Source organism: Zalophus californianus, chromosome 16 (genome assembly GCF_009762305.2).
Source record: "Zalophus californianus isolate mZalCal1 chromosome 16, mZalCal1.pri.v2, whole genome shotgun sequence".
NCBI classification, from domain to species: Eukaryota; Metazoa; Chordata; class Mammalia; order Carnivora; family Otariidae; genus Zalophus; species Zalophus californianus.
The window spans coordinates 46,192,083-46,210,286 of NC_045610.1; the positions used below are offsets into that span (position 1 = coordinate 46,192,083).

The 18,204-nt window shown below is 37.0% G+C and overlaps 1 protein-coding gene across 2 annotated transcripts in view; it reads left to right on the top strand.

The window, feature by feature from the left end:
* Nucleotides 1-18,204, top strand: part of EFCAB13 (EF-hand calcium binding domain 13) — a 314,516-nt gene that overhangs the window by 258,985 nt on the left and 37,327 nt on the right. For both annotated transcript variants that reach the window (XR_003515406.2, XM_027568521.2), the window contains exons 64-71: nt 1,175-1,279; nt 9,347-9,400; nt 10,848-10,952; nt 11,436-11,489; nt 12,280-12,384; nt 13,686-13,790; nt 14,645-14,698; nt 17,462-17,566. Coding sequence is in view for 1 of the 2 variants with exons in the window: in XM_027568521.2 (XP_027424322.2) it covers nt 1,175-1,279; nt 9,347-9,400; nt 10,848-10,952; nt 11,436-11,489; nt 12,280-12,384; nt 13,686-13,790; nt 14,645-14,698; nt 17,462-17,566 (687 nt within the window). In the remaining variant the exon portion in view is untranslated. The remainder of the gene's footprint in view (nt 1-1,174; nt 1,280-9,346; nt 9,401-10,847; nt 10,953-11,435; nt 11,490-12,279; nt 12,385-13,685; nt 13,791-14,644; nt 14,699-17,461; nt 17,567-18,204) is intronic.

The following is an 18,204-nucleotide window of genomic DNA, read 5'->3' on the forward strand; positions in this document are numbered from 1 at the left end:
AGTAGATGCCAATTGCCTTTAAGCCTGGTAACCTTCTTTCTTTTTTATTTTTTTATTGTTATGTTAATCACCATACATTACATCATTAGTTTGTGATGTAGTGTTCCATGATTCATTGTTTGTGCATAACACCCAGTGCTCCACACAGAATGTGCCCTCTTTAATACCCATCACCAGGCTAACCCATCCTCCCACCCCCCTCCCCTCTAGAACCCTCAGTTTGTTTTTCAGAGTCCATGATCTCTCATGGTTTGTCTCCTGCTCGGATTTACTCCCCTTCATTCTTCCCCTCCTGCTATCTTCTTCTTCTTTTTTTTTTTCTTAACATATATTGCATTATTTGTTTCAAAGGTACAAGTCTGTGATTCAACAGTCTTGTACAATTCACAGTGCTCACCATAGCACATATCCTCCCCAATGTCTATCACCCAGCCACCCCATCCTTCCCACCCCCCCACCACTCCAGCAACCCTCAGTTTGTTTCCTGAGATTAAGAATTCCTCATATCAGTGAGGTCATATGATACATGTCTTTCTCTGATTGACTTATTTCACTCAGCATAACACCCTCCAGTTCCATCCACGTCGTTGCAAATGCCAAGATCTCATTCCTTTTGATGGCTGCATAATATTCCATTGTATATATATACCACATCTTCTTTATCCATTCATCTGTCAATGGACATCTTGGCTCTTTCCACAGTTTGGCTATTGTGGACATTGCTGCTATAAACATTGGGGTGCACGTACCCCTTCGGATCCCTATATTTGTATCTTTGTGGTAAATACCCAGTAGTGCAATTGCTGGATCATATGATAGCTCTATTTTCAACTGTTTGAGGAACCTCCATACTGTTTTCCAGAGGGGTTGCAAAGCCTGGTAACCTTCTTAAGAACTCCGTTTCTATGTAGACTTGTCACTAGTATAGGTTTTAAGGAAATGTACTCCATTTCCATTGTTCCTACTGACTTTCTCTGTCCTCTTGGAAAAGTCAAATGGAAATTAGAGTCTTATCAGGAATGGCAATAAAATACAAAGATACAAATCATATTTTGTTGTCTCTTTTATTATAAATAGCTATACATACTCATTAAAAACATTTAAAGGAACGAATGTATTTTTTATGTTTTAGATCATTTAGTTGCTCTCGTGTTCCTTTTCTGCCTTTCTTAAGGAGGAAGAGTTGGTATAAAAAACCTGATACCTCTTCTGGAAAAAATGGGTATCAAGCTCACTGAAAAAGAACTTGCACAACTGAAAGAAAATCTACCTGTTGATGGTATGGATAATAGATACTATTGTCAGTCCCTAAAGGGAATTTTTTCTATCTTGTAGATGACAATTTCTAACACTAGATTTAGTTAGTGGTATAATAAATGTTCAAAATCCGGGGGAACCCTAAAGTGAGGAACAAGGCAAAGATGCCTACTAATGTTACTGCCACACAACATTGTTTTAAAGGTTCTAGCTACTTCAGTGAGAAAGTAAGATTAAATAATATTGGGAATGGCACAATATTACCCTTAGTTTCAGATGACATGATTGTGTATCTAGGAAACCCAAGAAGCACACAAACTAAAGGAAATTAGAACTATTGGAACTATTGAGTCTTCAATAAGCCATTTTGGTTCAGGTGGCTCAAAATAAGATAAATGTGTAAAACTTAATTGCTTTCTCTAAGCTAGCAATAACCAGGTAGAAATAGATGTAGGAAAAACATCTGATTTATAACATCAACAAAACCCATAAAATATCTAGGAATGAATTTTATAAGAAATAGGATTCATATGAAGAAAACTATAAAATCTTAAATGGAACATAAAATAAAAATTAATGTTCTTGAAAAATTAACTAACATATGGGATCAGATATGTTAAATCAGACTCACATGAATCAGAGATCTTATCAAGTATCAAGCTTTCCTAAATAATGTCAAGGATAAAAGTAATCAAAAAGGCAAATACAGGTCTGAGATGTCAAGGACAGCTTCACAGTTTTCTTCCTTCCCATGTTGGATATGCCATTCTGACCCAGAATAGATGAAATCTCTGTGTGAAGACCACAGGGTCACCTTACACAATAGAAACATTTAAATTATGAAACATCTCCAGAGAGTTGTATAGCTTATGTTACATTTCCAGTGAGCCATGCCTCATAAGTCATGGATTCTATCTACCGTAGGTGATTCTTAGCCGGAGACATACTGTTAAGAGCATTTCAAACATAAAGTCTCTTCCCATAGCAAATATCATTAGTCTGTTTATCTGGAGGACCATTTGACAAGGATATTAAACTGGGTCACTTGCCTTCTTTCTTTTCCTCCAAAGGCATCCCCTCAGTACAGGAAGTTATTGGATTATAGACCATCTGCTTTAACACTTTCCTCTCGGAAATATTTAATAAAAATATTTAATTTAATATAAAATGTTCAGTATCCCAGTGGGGTGTTATTATAAGAGCTTATAAATGATTTAAAAGAACAAATTAGTCTGTTAGCCATTTGTATGTCTTTGGAGAAGTGTCTGCTCATGTCTTCTGCCCATTTTTTGACTTGATTATTTGTTTTTTGGGTGTTGAGTTTGAGAAGCTCTTTATAGATCTTGGATACCAGCCCTTTCTCTGTAGTGTCATTTGCAAATATCTTCTCCAATTCTGTGGGTTGCCTCTTTGTTTTGTTGACTATTTCCTTTGCAGTGCAGAAGGATTTTATCTTGATGAAGTCCCAAAAGTTCATTTTTGCTTTTGTTTCACTAGCCTTTGGAGATGTATCTTGAAAGAAGTTGCTGTGGCCGATGTCAAAGAGGTTACTGTCTATGTTCTCCTCTAGGATTTTGATGGATTCCTGTCTCACATTGAGGTCTTTCATCCATTTTGAGTTTATCTTTGTGTATGATGTTAAAGAATGGTCGAGTTTCATTCTTGTGTATATAGCTGTCCAATTTTCCCCTCACCATTTATTGAAGAGACTGTCTTTTTTCCATTGCATATGTTTTCCTGCTTTGTCGAAGATTATTTGACCATAGAGTTGAAGGTCCATACCGGGATTCATCATCATTAGCCATCAGGGAAATCCAAATCAAAGCCACATTGAGATACCACCTTACACCAGTTAGAATGGCAAAAATTGACAAGGCAAGAAACAACAAATATTGGAGAAGTTGTGGAGAAAGGGGAACCCTCTTACACTGTTGGTGGGAATGCAAGTTGGTACAGCCACTTTGGAAAACTGTGGAGGTACCTCAAAAAATTAAAAATAGAGCTACCCTATGACCCAGCAATTGCACTACTGGGTATTTACATCAAAGACACAGATGTAGTGAAAAGGAGAGCCATATGCACTCCAATGTTCATAGCAGCAATGTCCACAATAGCCAAACTGTGGAAAGAGCCAAGATGCCCTTCAACAGATGAGTGGATAAAGAAGATGTGGTCCATATATACAATGGAATATTACTCAGCCAACAGAAAGGATGAATACCCAACTTTTACATCAACATGGATGGGACTGGAGGAGATTATGCTAAGTGAAATAAGTCAAGCAGAGAAAGTCAATTATCATATGGTTTCACTTATTTGTGGAACATAAGGAATAGTGTGGAAGACATTAGGAGAAGGAAGGGAAAAATGAAGGGGGGGAAATCGGAGGGAGAAATGAACCATGAGAGACTATGGACTCTGAAAAACAAATTGAGGGTTTTAGAGGGGAGGCGGGTGGGGGAATGGGTTAGCCCAGTGTTGGGTATTAAGGAGAGCATGTACTGCCTGGAACACTGAGTGTTATATGAAAACAATGAATCATGGATCACTACATCAAAAACTAATGATGTATGGTGACTAACATAATTCAATAAAATTAAATTTAAAAAAAGAACAAATGAAAGAAGAAATCCCCAACTATAGCCAAGAAAATTATGAAAAAAGAAAACTAGAATGGAGATTTGCCTTACCATATATTAGCACTTACTATAAAATTACTATAATCAAAACAAAATTTCTTTGGCAAGTAATAGATAAATAAGTAGACTCAACAAAATCGTTAAAAAAATAGATCCCAGTATAATGGCTATCGTGATATATATTAAAGAATGATTTTAAAATAGTATTGGCTATCTGTCTAAAAGAAAAAAATTAGAAATCACCTTACCTTACAATAAACAAAAATACTTTCTATGTGAATTGAAGCTCTAAATATGAAATATAAATAAATAAAAATATTAGGAAAAATTGGAATATTTTGTAACATTAGGTTGAGGGAGACTTTCTTAAATAACACAGTTACCCAGAAGCAAGAAAAGAGAAAAAACTCCATGAGTTTGTGTTCTTTTAGATTAAACATATAAAGGAGATCATACAGTATTTGCCTTTCTCTGTCTGATTTATTTCACTTAGCCCCCAAGGTCTATCCATATTATTGCAAATGGTTGATTTTCTTCTTTTTTATAACTGAATAATATTCCATTGTATATATACACAACATTTTCTTTATCCATTCATCCACTGAATAGATGCTTAGGTTGTTTCCATGTCTTTGCTATCGTGAATTATGCTACAATGGAGTGGGGATGCAGATATCTCTTCAAGATAGTGATTTTGTTTACTTTGGATATATACACAGAAGTGTAATTGCTGGATCATATGGTAGTTCTATTTTAATTTTTTGAGGAACCTTCGTACTCTTCACATTGGCTGCACCAATTTTCACTTTCACCAACAGTGCACAACAGTGCACAAGGGTTCCCTTTTCCCCACATCCTTGCCAGTATTTGTTATCTCTTGTCTTTTTGATACTAGCCATTCTAACAGGTGTGAGGTGATACCTCATTGTGGTTTTGATTTGCATCTACCTGATGATTAGTGAGGATGAACCACTTTCTCATGGACTTGTTGGCTATTTGAATATCTTCTTTGGAAAAATGTCTTTTCAGGTCCTTCACCCATTTTTAAATTGTATTATTTTATTTCTTTGCTATTGAGGCATATCAGTTCCCTATATAGTTTGGATATTAACTTCTTACCAGATATATATGGTTTGTAAATATTTTCTTCCATTCTGTAGGTTGCCTTTTTACTTTGTTGATTGTTTCTTTTGCTGTGAAGAGAAGCTTTTCAGGCTGATGTAGTCTCACTTGCTTATTTTTTATGTTGTTGCTTGTGCTTTAGGTGTCACATCCAAAAAATCATTGCCAAGACCAACATCAAAGAGCTTTTTGTCTGTTTCCCTTGGGAGTTTTATGATTTCAGGTCTTACATTTAAGTCTTTAATTCATTTTGAGTTAATTTTTGTAAATGGTCTAAGACAGGAGTCTAATCTCATTCTTTGGCATGTGAATATCCAATTTTCCCAGAACCATTTAATGAAGACACTTTCTTTTCTCCATTGAGTATTCTTGGCTCCCTTGTCTAATATTTGTATCTAGGCCCTTAATTTTCTTTCATTGGTCTAAGTGTGTGTGTTTTATGCCAATACTATACTGTTTTGATTACTATAGATTTGTAATATAGTTTGAAATAAAAAAAAGTGTGATCCTCCAGCCTTGTTCTTCTTCTGAGGATTGGTTTGGCTTTTGTGGTTCCAAATGAATTTTAGGATTATGTTTTATATATCTGTAAAAAATGCCATTGGAATCCCAATGTGAATTGCATTGAATTTATAGAAGACTTTGGCTTAGTAAGGACATTTTAGCAGTATTAATTATTCCAATCTATGAACTCAGGATATATTTCCATTTATTGGGTGTCTCTTCCAAATTTATTCCTAAGCACTTTATTGTTTGTGATGCTATTGTAAATGAGATGGTTTTCTTTACTTCTTTTCCTGATAATTCATTATTAGTGTATAGAAACACCACTGATTTTTTTTTCATTTGACTTGCTTTATTGAGATATTTGCTTTACTGTCATGCCGTGGAACCAAATCCATAATATCTCTGAGGTATGCCTATATATGTGCTTCTTTTTTTTAACTCTTTTTTATTAACATAATGTATTATTTTTTTCAGGGGTACATGTCTGTGATTTATCAGTCTTACACAATTCACAGCACCAACCATAGCATATACCCTCCCCAATGTCCATCACCCAGCCACCCCATCCCTCCCACCCCCCTCCACTCCAGCAACCCTCAGTTTGTTTCCTGAGATTAAGAGTCTCTTATGGTTTGTCTCCCTCTCTGGTTTCATCTTATTTCATTTTTCCCTTTCTTCCCCTATGATCCTCTGACTTGTTTCTCAGATTCCTCATATCAGTGAGATCATACGATACTTGTCTTTCTCTGATTTACTTATTTTGCTTAGAATAATACCCTCTAGTTCCATCCACATCATTGCAAATGGCAAGATTTCATTTTTGATGGCTGCATAGTATTCCATTGTGTGTGTGTGTGTGTGTGTGTGTGTGTGTGCGCGCGCGCGTGTGTGTGTGTGTACACATATACCACCTCTTCTTTATCCATCTAGGACATCTAAGTTCTTTCCATAGTTTGGCTATTGTGGACATTGCTGCTATAAACATTGGGGTGCATGTGCCCCTTCGGATCACGACATTTGTATCTCTGGGGTAAATACACAGTAGTGCAATTGCTGGGTTGTAGGCTAGCTCTATTTTCAACTTTTTGAGGAACCTCCAAACTGTTTCCAGAGTGGCTGTACCAGCTTGCATTCTCACCAATAGTGTAGGAGGGTTCCCCTTTCTCCGCATCCTCGCCAACATCTGTCGTTTCCTGACTTGTTAATTTTAGCCATTCTGACTGGTGTGAGGTGGTATCTCATTGTGGTTTTGACTTATATTTCCCTGATGCCAAGTGATGTTTAGCAGTTTTTCACATGTCTGTTGGCCACTTGGATGTCTTCTTTGCAGAAATGTCTGTTCATGTCTTCTGCCCATTTCTTGATTGTTTTATTTGTTCTTTGGGTGTTGAGTTTGATAAGTTCTTTATAGATTTTGGATACTAGCCCTTTATCTGATATGTCATTTGCAAATATCTTCTCCCATTCTGTCAGTTGTCTTTTGGTTTTGTTGACTGTTTCCTTTGCTGTGTAAAAGCTTTTTATCTTGATGAAGTCCCAATAGTTCATTTTTGCCCTTGCTTCCCTTGCCTTTGGTGATGTTTCTAGGAAGAAGTTGCTGCAGCTGAGGTCAAAGAAGTTGCTGCCTGTGTTCTCTTCAAGGATTTTGATGGATTCCTGTCTCACATTTAGGTCTTTCATCCACTTTGAGTCTATTTTTGTGTGTGGTGTAAGGAAATGGTCCAGTTTCATTCTTCTGCATGTGGCTGTCCAATTTTCCTAACACCTTTTGTTGAAGAGACTGTCTTTTTGCCATTGGACATTCTTTCCTGCTTTGTCAAAGATTAGTTGACCATAGAGTTGAGGGTCCATTTCTGGGCTCTCTATTCTGTTCCATTGAATCTATGTGTCTGTTTTTGGAAACACCACTGATTTTTGTATGTTGATTTTGTATCCTACATCTTTACTGAATTCATTGATTAAATCTAACAGGTTTTGTTTTGGTGGTTTTTTTTTTTTTTTTTGGTTGAGTCTTCAGGATTTTCTGTATATAAAATAATGTCATCTGCAAATAGAGACAATTTTACTCTTTCTTTCTGGTTCTGATGCTTTTTATTTCTTTTTCTTACCTAATTGTTCTGGCTAAGAATTACAGTACTATGTTGAATAGAAGTGGTGAGCATAAGCACCCTTGTCTTATTCCTGATTTTAGAGAAAAGTGTTTCAACCTTTCACTATTGAGTATGATGTTAGATGTGGGTTTGTCTGCAGATGGACAGAGCCAATGCCTGGGCTCTTCACTCAGGCACTGCTGCAAGAGGGACAGTCTCTGGAATGCTCTCAATAGGTTTCCTGGTCAGGCGGGACAGAGGGCTACCCTCAGCAGTAGGCAGGAGCCGTGAACTTGTTTCCTCACCTGGGTGAGGTGGCAGAACAGGCACCAAGGCCAGGATGGCTTATTGGCTGGGGACCCAAATCAGGCACAGTTCCCTGGCAAGAGGGGCCACCAGCTTTGCTGTGCAGATGGGCAAACCTGCTGTCTAGGATATCTACTCAGGCACTGCTGCTAGGAAAAACAGAGTCTGCCTAAGATCCAAGTGCTGGTTGCTATAAGCCATGCTCCTTTTCCCCATCTCAATCTGATCTCCAATGGTCAAGTCCCATGGATTCCTCCCACAATACCTATGGGACAAGACCCAAGTGGGCCTTCCAGGAAGCAACCCACAGCTCTGGAGGAGCTAGATGAATGCCTTGGGCTCTCTTTCTCCCACCAGAGAAACTATAGCTCTGGGAAGCCCTCTCAGTGCAGCATTGTATCAGCCTCAGAGAGGAGGAGTACAGTTAGAGTGTAGCCAATTCTCTTACCCTTCTAAGGCAGTCCTTCTCAGTCCCTGTAGTTCAAGGAGGTGCTTCAGCCTCACCACCATATTCTGGGATTTTCATAATGGTGTCTTGTCTATGGATACTGGTAAGATGATCTTTTTGTGAGGGGGACTGAAGTTGGGAACAACCTATGTCACCATGTTGATGACATCACCCTATCTTTATTTCAATACTAATGTAATTTTGTAATAATAAAAGTAATTATAATTTAAAATTAAAGAATGTTAAAATGCAAATTGGTCCATATCATTCCTGAACTTATAACCTCACTATGATTCTATTAGCCCCCTAGATAAAGGCTAAGCTTCTTAAAATAGCTTACAAATCCCTCAATAATCTGAGTCCAACCTGCCTCTCTTATATGAACTTTCCTCTTCCAAATCCGTACTTCATTCTTCATGCTGAACTGACTATGGTTCTCCATACGTTGCTTATCTATACATTGTATATATTGTGCCTAGGTTTTTGGTGTTTTGTTTTGTTTTGTTTTGTTTACATTTCTCAGACTCCCTTCCATGTAGAAGGCTCTTTCTATGCATTCCCCTTTCCTTTAAGTTAAAGTCTGATGTTTTAACTTGCTCATGCACTACACACTCCAGGATGCAATCATTTAACACCCTAGTTTGCATTAGTGATTCCTATATGAGCTGTGGCACTCATGGTTCATGGCAACACCTGAAGGATTACCAGATAGCTAACCAATACCAATGATCCTTTGGTATTGTACCTTTTTCTTTGTGCAAACTCCGATATCCAAGACATCTTTTTGCAAATATGTCGATCAGCTTAAATCCCTGTAGATGAGCTTAAATCCCTGAAATTCAGGGACTTAATGAAAGTTTGGGTAAAATTATGATATTAATGAAACTTATCTGGAATTTTCCATCAACATAAGTCCTTTATATATGTTTTTGGAGCTCGTTACATTGATTACATGTCTCAATTATCCCTTTTCATAGCTAGTGGAAAAGTTGATCTGAGTAAAGTGATGGATGGAGTGAAAGCTGTTACAGGTGAGTGAAAAGTTAATGTAAACATAGGATCCTAATTTTTATAGTAACTATTTTTCTTCATGCCTTAATTGCTATGCTAATTCTATCATCTTTACCTCCTATTTGTTTAATGTTTTCATACCCAGTAGCCCAGAATATTTTCTGATGTGTTTTCCACTAATACACTTCATTTTCCTTATTTTAAGACAGCCAAAATCTATAATAAAAGGTGAAATGATCTTTGGAAAAGACCCTGGTAATCACTTAAAGAAGAGATGATATGTTCTTCATGTCAGTAGAATGATCAGGATACACTGTTTGCAGTTTACTAATTAACAAAAAAGATATATAATACCCATTTCTTGTCATTGTCATTTTGAGTATGTTAGTCCAAGCCTTCCAAGAAGGAGGATTAAATGTGAAGGACATTATTACAGGAAATGCCTGCCCAATAGAAAATAAGGAGGGAAAGTGAAAACACTGGGAGGCTGTCAGACTGCAATGCAAATATGACACCAAGTGAAGGAAAGAGGAAGAAAAGTTTGGGTGGAAGCATCCTAGATTGCCATGTAGTCTGAGGAAGGTCTGGCAATACTGCTTTCAAGAATCCTCTGGTCAGGGGCGCCTGGGTGGCTCAGTCGGTTAACCGTCTGCCTTCGGCTCAGGTCATGATCCCGGGGTCCCGGGATCGAGCCCCACATCGGGCTCCTGGATCAGCGGGACGCCTGCTTCTCCCTCTCCCTCTGCCTCTCTCCCTGCTCCTGCTCTCTCTCTCTCTCTCTTTCTGTATCTCTGTGTCTTAAATGAATAAATAAAATCTTTAAAAAAAAAAAAAAAAAAGAATCCTCTGGTCAGGGGCACCTGGGTGGCTCAGTCAGTTAAGTATCTGCCTTCGGCTCAGGTCATGATCTCAGGGTCCTGGGATCCAGCCCTGCGTCAGGCTCCCTGCTCAGCGGGGTGTCTGCTTCGCCCCCTCCCTCTGCTCCTCCACCCTGCTCGTGCTCTGTCTCTCTCTCCCTCTCCCTCAAATAAATAAATAAAATCTGTAAAAAAAAAAATCTCTGGTTAAAGTCATCATCCCATATCCCACAGGAAGAGGGCTCCCTTAGGAGCTGCACCCAGCCCTTGATCAGTGCCAATGGTAGGTATGGACTTAGTACAAAAAAACACAGATTAATTTCAAAGCAGAAGATGGGGCCCTTGGTTAATTATGTTCTCCATAGTTGGAAATCCTGTAGGTACATTATCATGGATACCAGTGAGATTACCCTCTCTTATTAGCCTTTAGAAAACCAATTATGTTTCTGTGACTGACATTACCTCTGTGTATTTGGTCAGAGCTCAGCGACCCTCACTTTCCCCAGCTCATACTCATTTTGTATGGGCATCAAAATTTAGTTTTATTATTTGCAATCATTTGATTGTACTTAAATTCCATGGATGTCATCATTTTAATGTTTTTATTAAGGAGAAAAGGCTGATCTCAATGATGTGAAAACTGTTCTGGAAAACATGGGGATAGAGCTCAAAGATAAAGAATGCTTGGACCTGATGAAACATCTTCTTTCTAAGGGTAAACGTTTTAAATACTGTTGTAACCAAAAAGGGACTTTAGATTTCTGTGTCTGTGAGAATCTCTAAAATTATCTCCATTTCCTCAGTTCCAGGATGGAAAGTCCATCTCAAAAAAAAATTTTTTTTAGAATGTCCATTTATACCTGAAATGAATCCCTATCTACAGTTTTACTTTTAGATTGGGAAACAGCATTTCCATAATGATGAGTGTTATTATCAAACATGAAAAAAAAAAAGGCTTAATCTGGGATTTGTGGAAAGAGGAAAAGGATTGTTTAGAAGTGAATAAAGCAGAAATGGGGAGAAGAAAAGAGGTGTGTGTGTTGTAGAATGCTTGATGTGCTAAATTTCACCCAATTTTCTCTCAGATTTTATTATAAGAGAAAATTTCTAGTGAAAACTCTTGAAAAGCCGTTTATCCAGGAGTACCCTAGTGATTTTCCACATTTCTCTGTGACTTAAATTCTCCCTTTTCTTATAGATGATGACAAGATCTTTCAAAACAGGTTGCTAGAAGTTGTGAAGTCTCTAAAAGGTATGTGAGCAGCCTAATGAAAGTGCAGACAAATATGACATCTTTGCTTTTACGCTGTTTCCAAGATATTAGTGTATGCTGCTATCTCTCATATACACTGATTGTAAATTTATGTTCCCACTGAAGATCAAGCTTCACTTTAGCTGCCAACATTTTACTTCACATCTAGGAAGAAAGTCTTGCACTTTCTCAAGATTTTCCCAAACTTTTCAAGAAAACAAATATCAGATTTCAAGTCTGCATAGCAAAATGTAACAGAAAAGATTAGCACTGACTCAGGGAATTTAATCAGCTGCTGATAAATACTAAACTGGGAGTTCGGTCATCAAATTAAATATTGTTTCTACTTTACTTCTGAACAAATAACAAAATATTGTTCAGAAGTAAAACATGTTTCCCTCCAGGACTAGAATTCACTTAGCATTTATTCAGGTGCTGTTTAAAACTTTGTGTTTTATAGTCTGGTCCCCAAGACAAGTCTCAAGAGAAGTGACCTTAATTCTAATGTCATAGTTGAGTTTCTCTATAGACATAAGGTCCTTAGTCTCTTGTTCTAAAATTGATGGGTTTTTTTTCACACTTTACAACAAGCATTATTAACCCTACTACTGGGGGGGGTGTCTGTGAATAGGCTTTGAAGAATACATAACCCCCCTGAAATTATACACAATCTTTGTGAACACAGACATTTGGTTCATGAAATTCATAACAGGATATGTGTCTCTAAAAGGTTTAAGAACCTCTTTTTTAGAGTTATATAATTATCTCCATGGACTGTCTCTTTCCTTAGATGGGAAAGTCAATGTCAACGACTTGGATGCTATACTGGATAATATGGGAATCAAGATCTCAGATAAGGAACTTAAGGTTCTGACTAAAAATCTCCCTGCTGATGGTGAGCAAGTTTTCAGATACCATAGTTACATGCTGGGAGAGCTTAAGTATAAGAACCATAGCCAGTGGTCCAAGGGAAAGGGGCCTTAGGAATGGTAATCTACCCTGATAGTAATCAAGAAGCTATAAATATGGGCAAAGCATGTAACCAGCATAAAAGCACGCAGTTACCAAAACCAACATGAAAACATTGCACTTTGTATGTATGTCTTTTATGTTCTTTACCCATATTATGGTCACTAGAAAACACTCTTCCACATTTTGAACAGAAAAATGCAGGCAACTTAAATGATGGTACTTCTGAATTTCTTCCCATTACTAACACATAGGGGTTTGAAATATTATAGAACTTTAAGTAAAATTTATATTATTGAAATGGTATATTTTTATATTTAAGCTTTTCTTTCTAATATTAAGGAAGATAATAAAAACTGAATAAATCAATAGCCTAGAAAAATATTATTCAGTAAGTATTAATTAAGTAACCATATGTAAGGCATTTAAGATAGTGCCTGGCACAAAGTAAGTGAGGATTTATTATCTTTACTCCCATGTTGTCTTTCACAGTATTTTGTGAGTCTTTTTTAATCTCAGTGTGAGTTTGATTTTCTCCTACAGTTGATAGGAGAATTTCACTAAAAAGACCAATGAATGAAGTGAAAGTTAATTTTACAGGTAAATGAGAAGTTAAGGTAAATCTAGGGTTTCAGTCTTTTATATTCGTTTTTTTTCCCAGTGGCATTTCTAGTATCTTATTAAATTCTGATGTTTCATTATTAAATACATGCTTCTAAGGCCCCTTGGATTGGCATTAGAAAGGCTTCTGCAATAGAATACAAGACTATATGTCAACTTTAAATCCTAAGTTTTCTGTTGCTTGTGTAAGTAATATGCTTCATGTCACAAATGTTTAACTGAACATCACCTAGAAATGTATATGGTAAACCTTAGAAGTGATGGAGATAATGTATTCACTGAAATCATCAATAATTCTCACCAAAACAATCAAATTTTTTTGAAGAATAATTTAGATAAGAATCTGCATGACCTTAATTCACTCATCAGATTTTATTCTGGAAGTTGTCTTTCCCGACTTTAGAAAAACTCTTTTTAATTTATATTAAACATGGTATTTTATAAATACCATAAGTCATGCTCAATGGTTCTACAATTGGGAATATCTTTGCCTAACTCTTCATCTTGAAACTGAGATATCATTAAGCTGCAGAGAGCATATTTTATAACTTGGGATAATATGAGAGTACCTAAAGCTCATACATGTACCATCTCCTCTCTTGAAAGGTGAGAAGATTGATTCTAGTGACTTGAAAAATTTCCTGGGAAGCCTGGGGATTAAGCTCACAGATAAGGAAAAAGAGAAGCTGCTGAAAACACTGCCAGTTGATGGTGAGCTATCATAGAGGTGCCATGGTCTTTTGTGAGTCTGTGTAAATATCTCCAACTTTGTTTCTGTTTATTTTCCTCCAAAAATGCAAAAGAAAAAATATTAAATTAAGTTCTAAGTTATATGTCTTAGAATTTATAATGGAAGTAACCCTTCAGACAAGAGTTGACATTAACAACTAAACATGTTGTTACCTGTCAAGCCACTAATTTGTTTATATCATGAGAAGAGAAAAAAAGAGAGAGAGAGAGATTGGAGATCCATGAAGAAAAAAATAAAGATAGAAAGCAGAAATAAAAAGAAAGGGGAGTTCTATATGATTTCACTCATATGTGGAATTTAAGAAACAAAATAGATGGATGTAGGGGAAGGGAAGGAAAAATAAGATAAGATAAAAACAGGGGAAGGCAAACCATAAGACACTCTTAACTATAAGAAACAAACTGAGGGTTGCTGGAGGGGCAGTGGGTCGGGGGTATCGGGTAACTGGGTGATGGGCATTAAGGAGGGTACATGATGTAATGAGCACTGGGAGTTATATGCAACTGATGAATCACTAAACTCTACCCCTGAAACTAATAACACTGTATGTTAACTACGTTGAATTTAAATTTTAAAAATTGAAAGAAAAAAAAGGAAGCTATACTCATGTTTGAGCAAGTAGACTCCCTCAGGAATAGGAATATTTGTCACCATGAGAGAAGTTTCTATTTCAAACTTTGCTATATAAGATGAAATAAACTAAAAATTAGAGACAAGTCTTCTTAAAATGTTATTTCTGAAATTATTTAATTCATGCCATTTTTGTGATTCCATGTTAGTTTCACCATTAAATGAAATATGGATTTTCTTACAGCTGCTGGAAAGGTATATCAAAATGGGTTGCTGAAGGCTGTGAAATCTCTCAAAGGTAAGTAAGAAACCCAGTTAAAAGTCATATTGTCTGACATTCCCCAACTTCACAACATTGAATTATGAATCCTGGCTCCTCACTTTGATATCATTCCATATTTATGATTCTTTCAGTCTATCCACATTTTAACTGATAACAGCATATATTTTATCTTGTAGGAAATTCCATATACTCTTGCATTTTTTTCAACTTTGTACACCCCTACCCCACAAAAATCAATCAAACCTAGGAAGTCACAGTGTAAGTGAAGTGAAGGGTTAGCTTTATTCAAGGGATCTGGTCAACTCTATGGATAGCTAATATAGAAACTCAGGCAAAAAAATATATTTATAGCCCCTATTTATTGCATACAAGTATTATATTGGTTGTCTGCAGTTCCAATTGCTTAATCCGCTTAATTTGTTTTGTTATATAGGCTTGTTACTAAGACAAGCTCTAATTTTAACTATTTTCTTGACTTTGTATACTTGGACAAATCTATTTGGGATTTTGACTTTGTTGAAAGGTAATATACAAAGACACAAAATACATTTTTCTTTTTTGTTCTGTTTTAGTTTAATAGAATTTATGACTATTATATCCATTAGGGCTTGATTAGGGAAGCAAAATCACTATGAGTGACATGGAATAAGATTTATTGTAAGGATTAGATTTTATGCAATTGTGAGAGCTGGTGAAGAAATCTCTGAAAGCTGTTGCCCCCGCTTTTGGTTGTGGGCCTAACGTCCTGCCATCACTGTAGTCAGTAAGGCCAGCACTCAGGAGGAAAAACTGGTGACAGAGTTGGGGAGAATGAGAAAAAATGAGAACCCATGAGGACAAACCGGAATCTTATTTCCCTCACCCTTAAGAATGTAAGTGACCTGGAAAAGAAACTGGCATCTGTCTCCAAGGAGATATACATGTGCTTAGCCAAGACTAGCTTCCACCCCATGCCAACAAGGCAGTCCAGAAGATTAAGAACAATATCATGGGCTGTAATGGCACCTGGAACCCAACACTGACCTTTTTTTTTTTTTGTAATTTTTTTTTTTTTTTTGAGAGAGAGAGAGAGAGTGCGTGTGTGAGCCAGAGCAGGGTTGGAGGTGGGGGAGCAGAGGGAGAGGCAGGGAAGGTTAGGCTCGATCTCACAACCCTGAGATCATGACCTGAGCCGAAATCAAGAAGTCAGACGCTTAACGGACTAAGCCACCCAGGGACCCCCCTGACACTGACCTTTAGAGTGTAGGAGCAGCTGCTCTACTTGTGCCTTCCAAATCTCATGCAACATTTTCTGGGGCAGGCCAGAACTCTATAGGGAAGGGAAGTCCTAGAAATATAATTCCAGCTTAGCCAGTTTGACACAGTTAACAGTCTACCATCATCTTCCCCTTGGCATCCATATATACATCTTTTAGCCTCTCTTATATTTCTAATAATAATAACAATTTCTCATATAACCAAAACTATGCTCACTCTCTTCTCAGAAGATGTTACAAAATCCCAGCTATCCCTCTATCCACCTCTAGCTTATGTTTATTTTCTAATTGACTCACATTCTTCCTTGACATCCTATAACTTAAACAAGGATATATAAGGCTAACTACTGTTCACAAATTTTATGTAGATGCAGGGAAATGGGGGAGGAGATTAAAAGAAAAGAATTGGTTAAAATATTCACAAATATATCTATATCAAAAAATATAGAGGCGCCTAGGTGGCTCAGTCGTTAAGCATCTGCCTTCGGCTCAGGTCATGGTCCTGGGGTCCTGGGTTTGAGCCCTTCATCGGGCTCCCTGCTCAGCCGGAGGCCTGCTTCTCCCTCTCCCACTCCCCTTCTTGTGTTCCCTCTCTCTCTGTGTCTCTCTCTGTCAAATAAATCAATAAAATCTTTTAAAAATATATATAGAAATACTCATAACTGTTACAATCTTGTGCAGTTCGTTAGCAACTGGTCATGTTGTTGTAGCTAGTATTTATCTTTCTTTTCCCACTGCCATTTCATACTGCTCTTTCTCTAACCAAGCACTTCAGCTGCTCCTACCTCCTTACCTGGTAGGTGATCCTAAATTTTGTTCCTGAAGGATAAGGGCCATTATCAGACCTGTCTGTATTGGATTGGATTGTTTAATTTACAGTTAACTTTAATCACAAGGCAAGGGGATATCAGCAGGTGTCCTAGATTCTAGACATATTTATCTCTATCCCCACTGTCTAGTAGCAGCAGCCTGGTTTCCCCTGATGGTCAGAATAAATCACTCCAACCAGTAAAGTCATCCCTTTCTTTACTTGTAGACTCATAGCAACAGGAAGCCAAAGTGGCTCAGATTCAGTTTTTTTTTTTTCTTCCTCAGTTAGTTGGCCATAGGATACATAATTGACATATAACATGTAGGTTTAAAGTATACAGTGTGATGATTTGGTACTCTTAAATATTGCAAAATGATTACCACATTCTTCACCTCACCTTAAAAAAACATATTAAATAAATAGAATGTTGGGCACCGGGGTGGCTCAGATGGTTAAGCGTCTGCCTTCGGCTCAGGTCATGATCCTAGGGTCCTGGGATCAAGTCCCGCATCGGGCTCCCTGCTCCTTGGGAGCCTGCTTCTCCCTCTGCTTCTCTCTCTCTCTCTCTCTGTCTGTCATGAATAAATAAATAAAATCTTAAAAAAAAGAGTTTAAAAAAAATAAATAGAATGTTGATACGCATGCAAAATTTTGGTATAATATGCTTTTTTTCATATTATATTCATAGTCCTACATTATCTCTTTCCTAAGGGGGGAAGGTTCGTGCAAATGACCTGGAAAACACTCTAAAAAAACTGGGAATTGAGCTCACAGAAGAGGAACTTACAAAGCTGTCAGAAAACCTACAAATTGATGGTGAGCACTACAGCTATCTTCAGGGCATCTTTTATTTTGCTTTATAACTGATATGTTTAAAAATAGATTTATTTGACAGATACATGTTAGAAAGCTTGGAGGAAGCCCAATTTTGTTTTTTTAATTTAAATTTTTTAAGTTTCAATTCCAGTGTAGTTAACATACATGTTATATTATTTCAGGTGTACAATATAGTAATTCAACAATTCTGTACATTACTCAGTGCTCGTCATGATAAGTGTACTCTTCAATCCCCATCACAAATTTCACCCATTCTCCCATCCACCTCCCCTCTGGTAACCACCAGTTTGTTCTCTATAATTAAGAGTCTGTTTCCTGGTTTGTCTCTCTCCCTCCTTTTTTTTTTCTTCTTTGTTTGTTTGTTTTTTTCTTAAATTCCACAGATAAGTGAAATCGTATGGTATTTGTCTTTCTCCGAGTGACTTATTTCACTTAGCATTATACTCTGTAGCTCCATCCATTTGTTGCAAATGGCAAGATTTCATCCTTTTTTATGGCTAAAAAATAGTCTTGTGTGTGTGTGTGTGTGTGTGTGTGTGTGTGTGTGACATCTTCTTTATCCATTCATTTATCAATGGATACTTGGAGGAGAGCCTAATTTTAAAGTCAGAATAAAT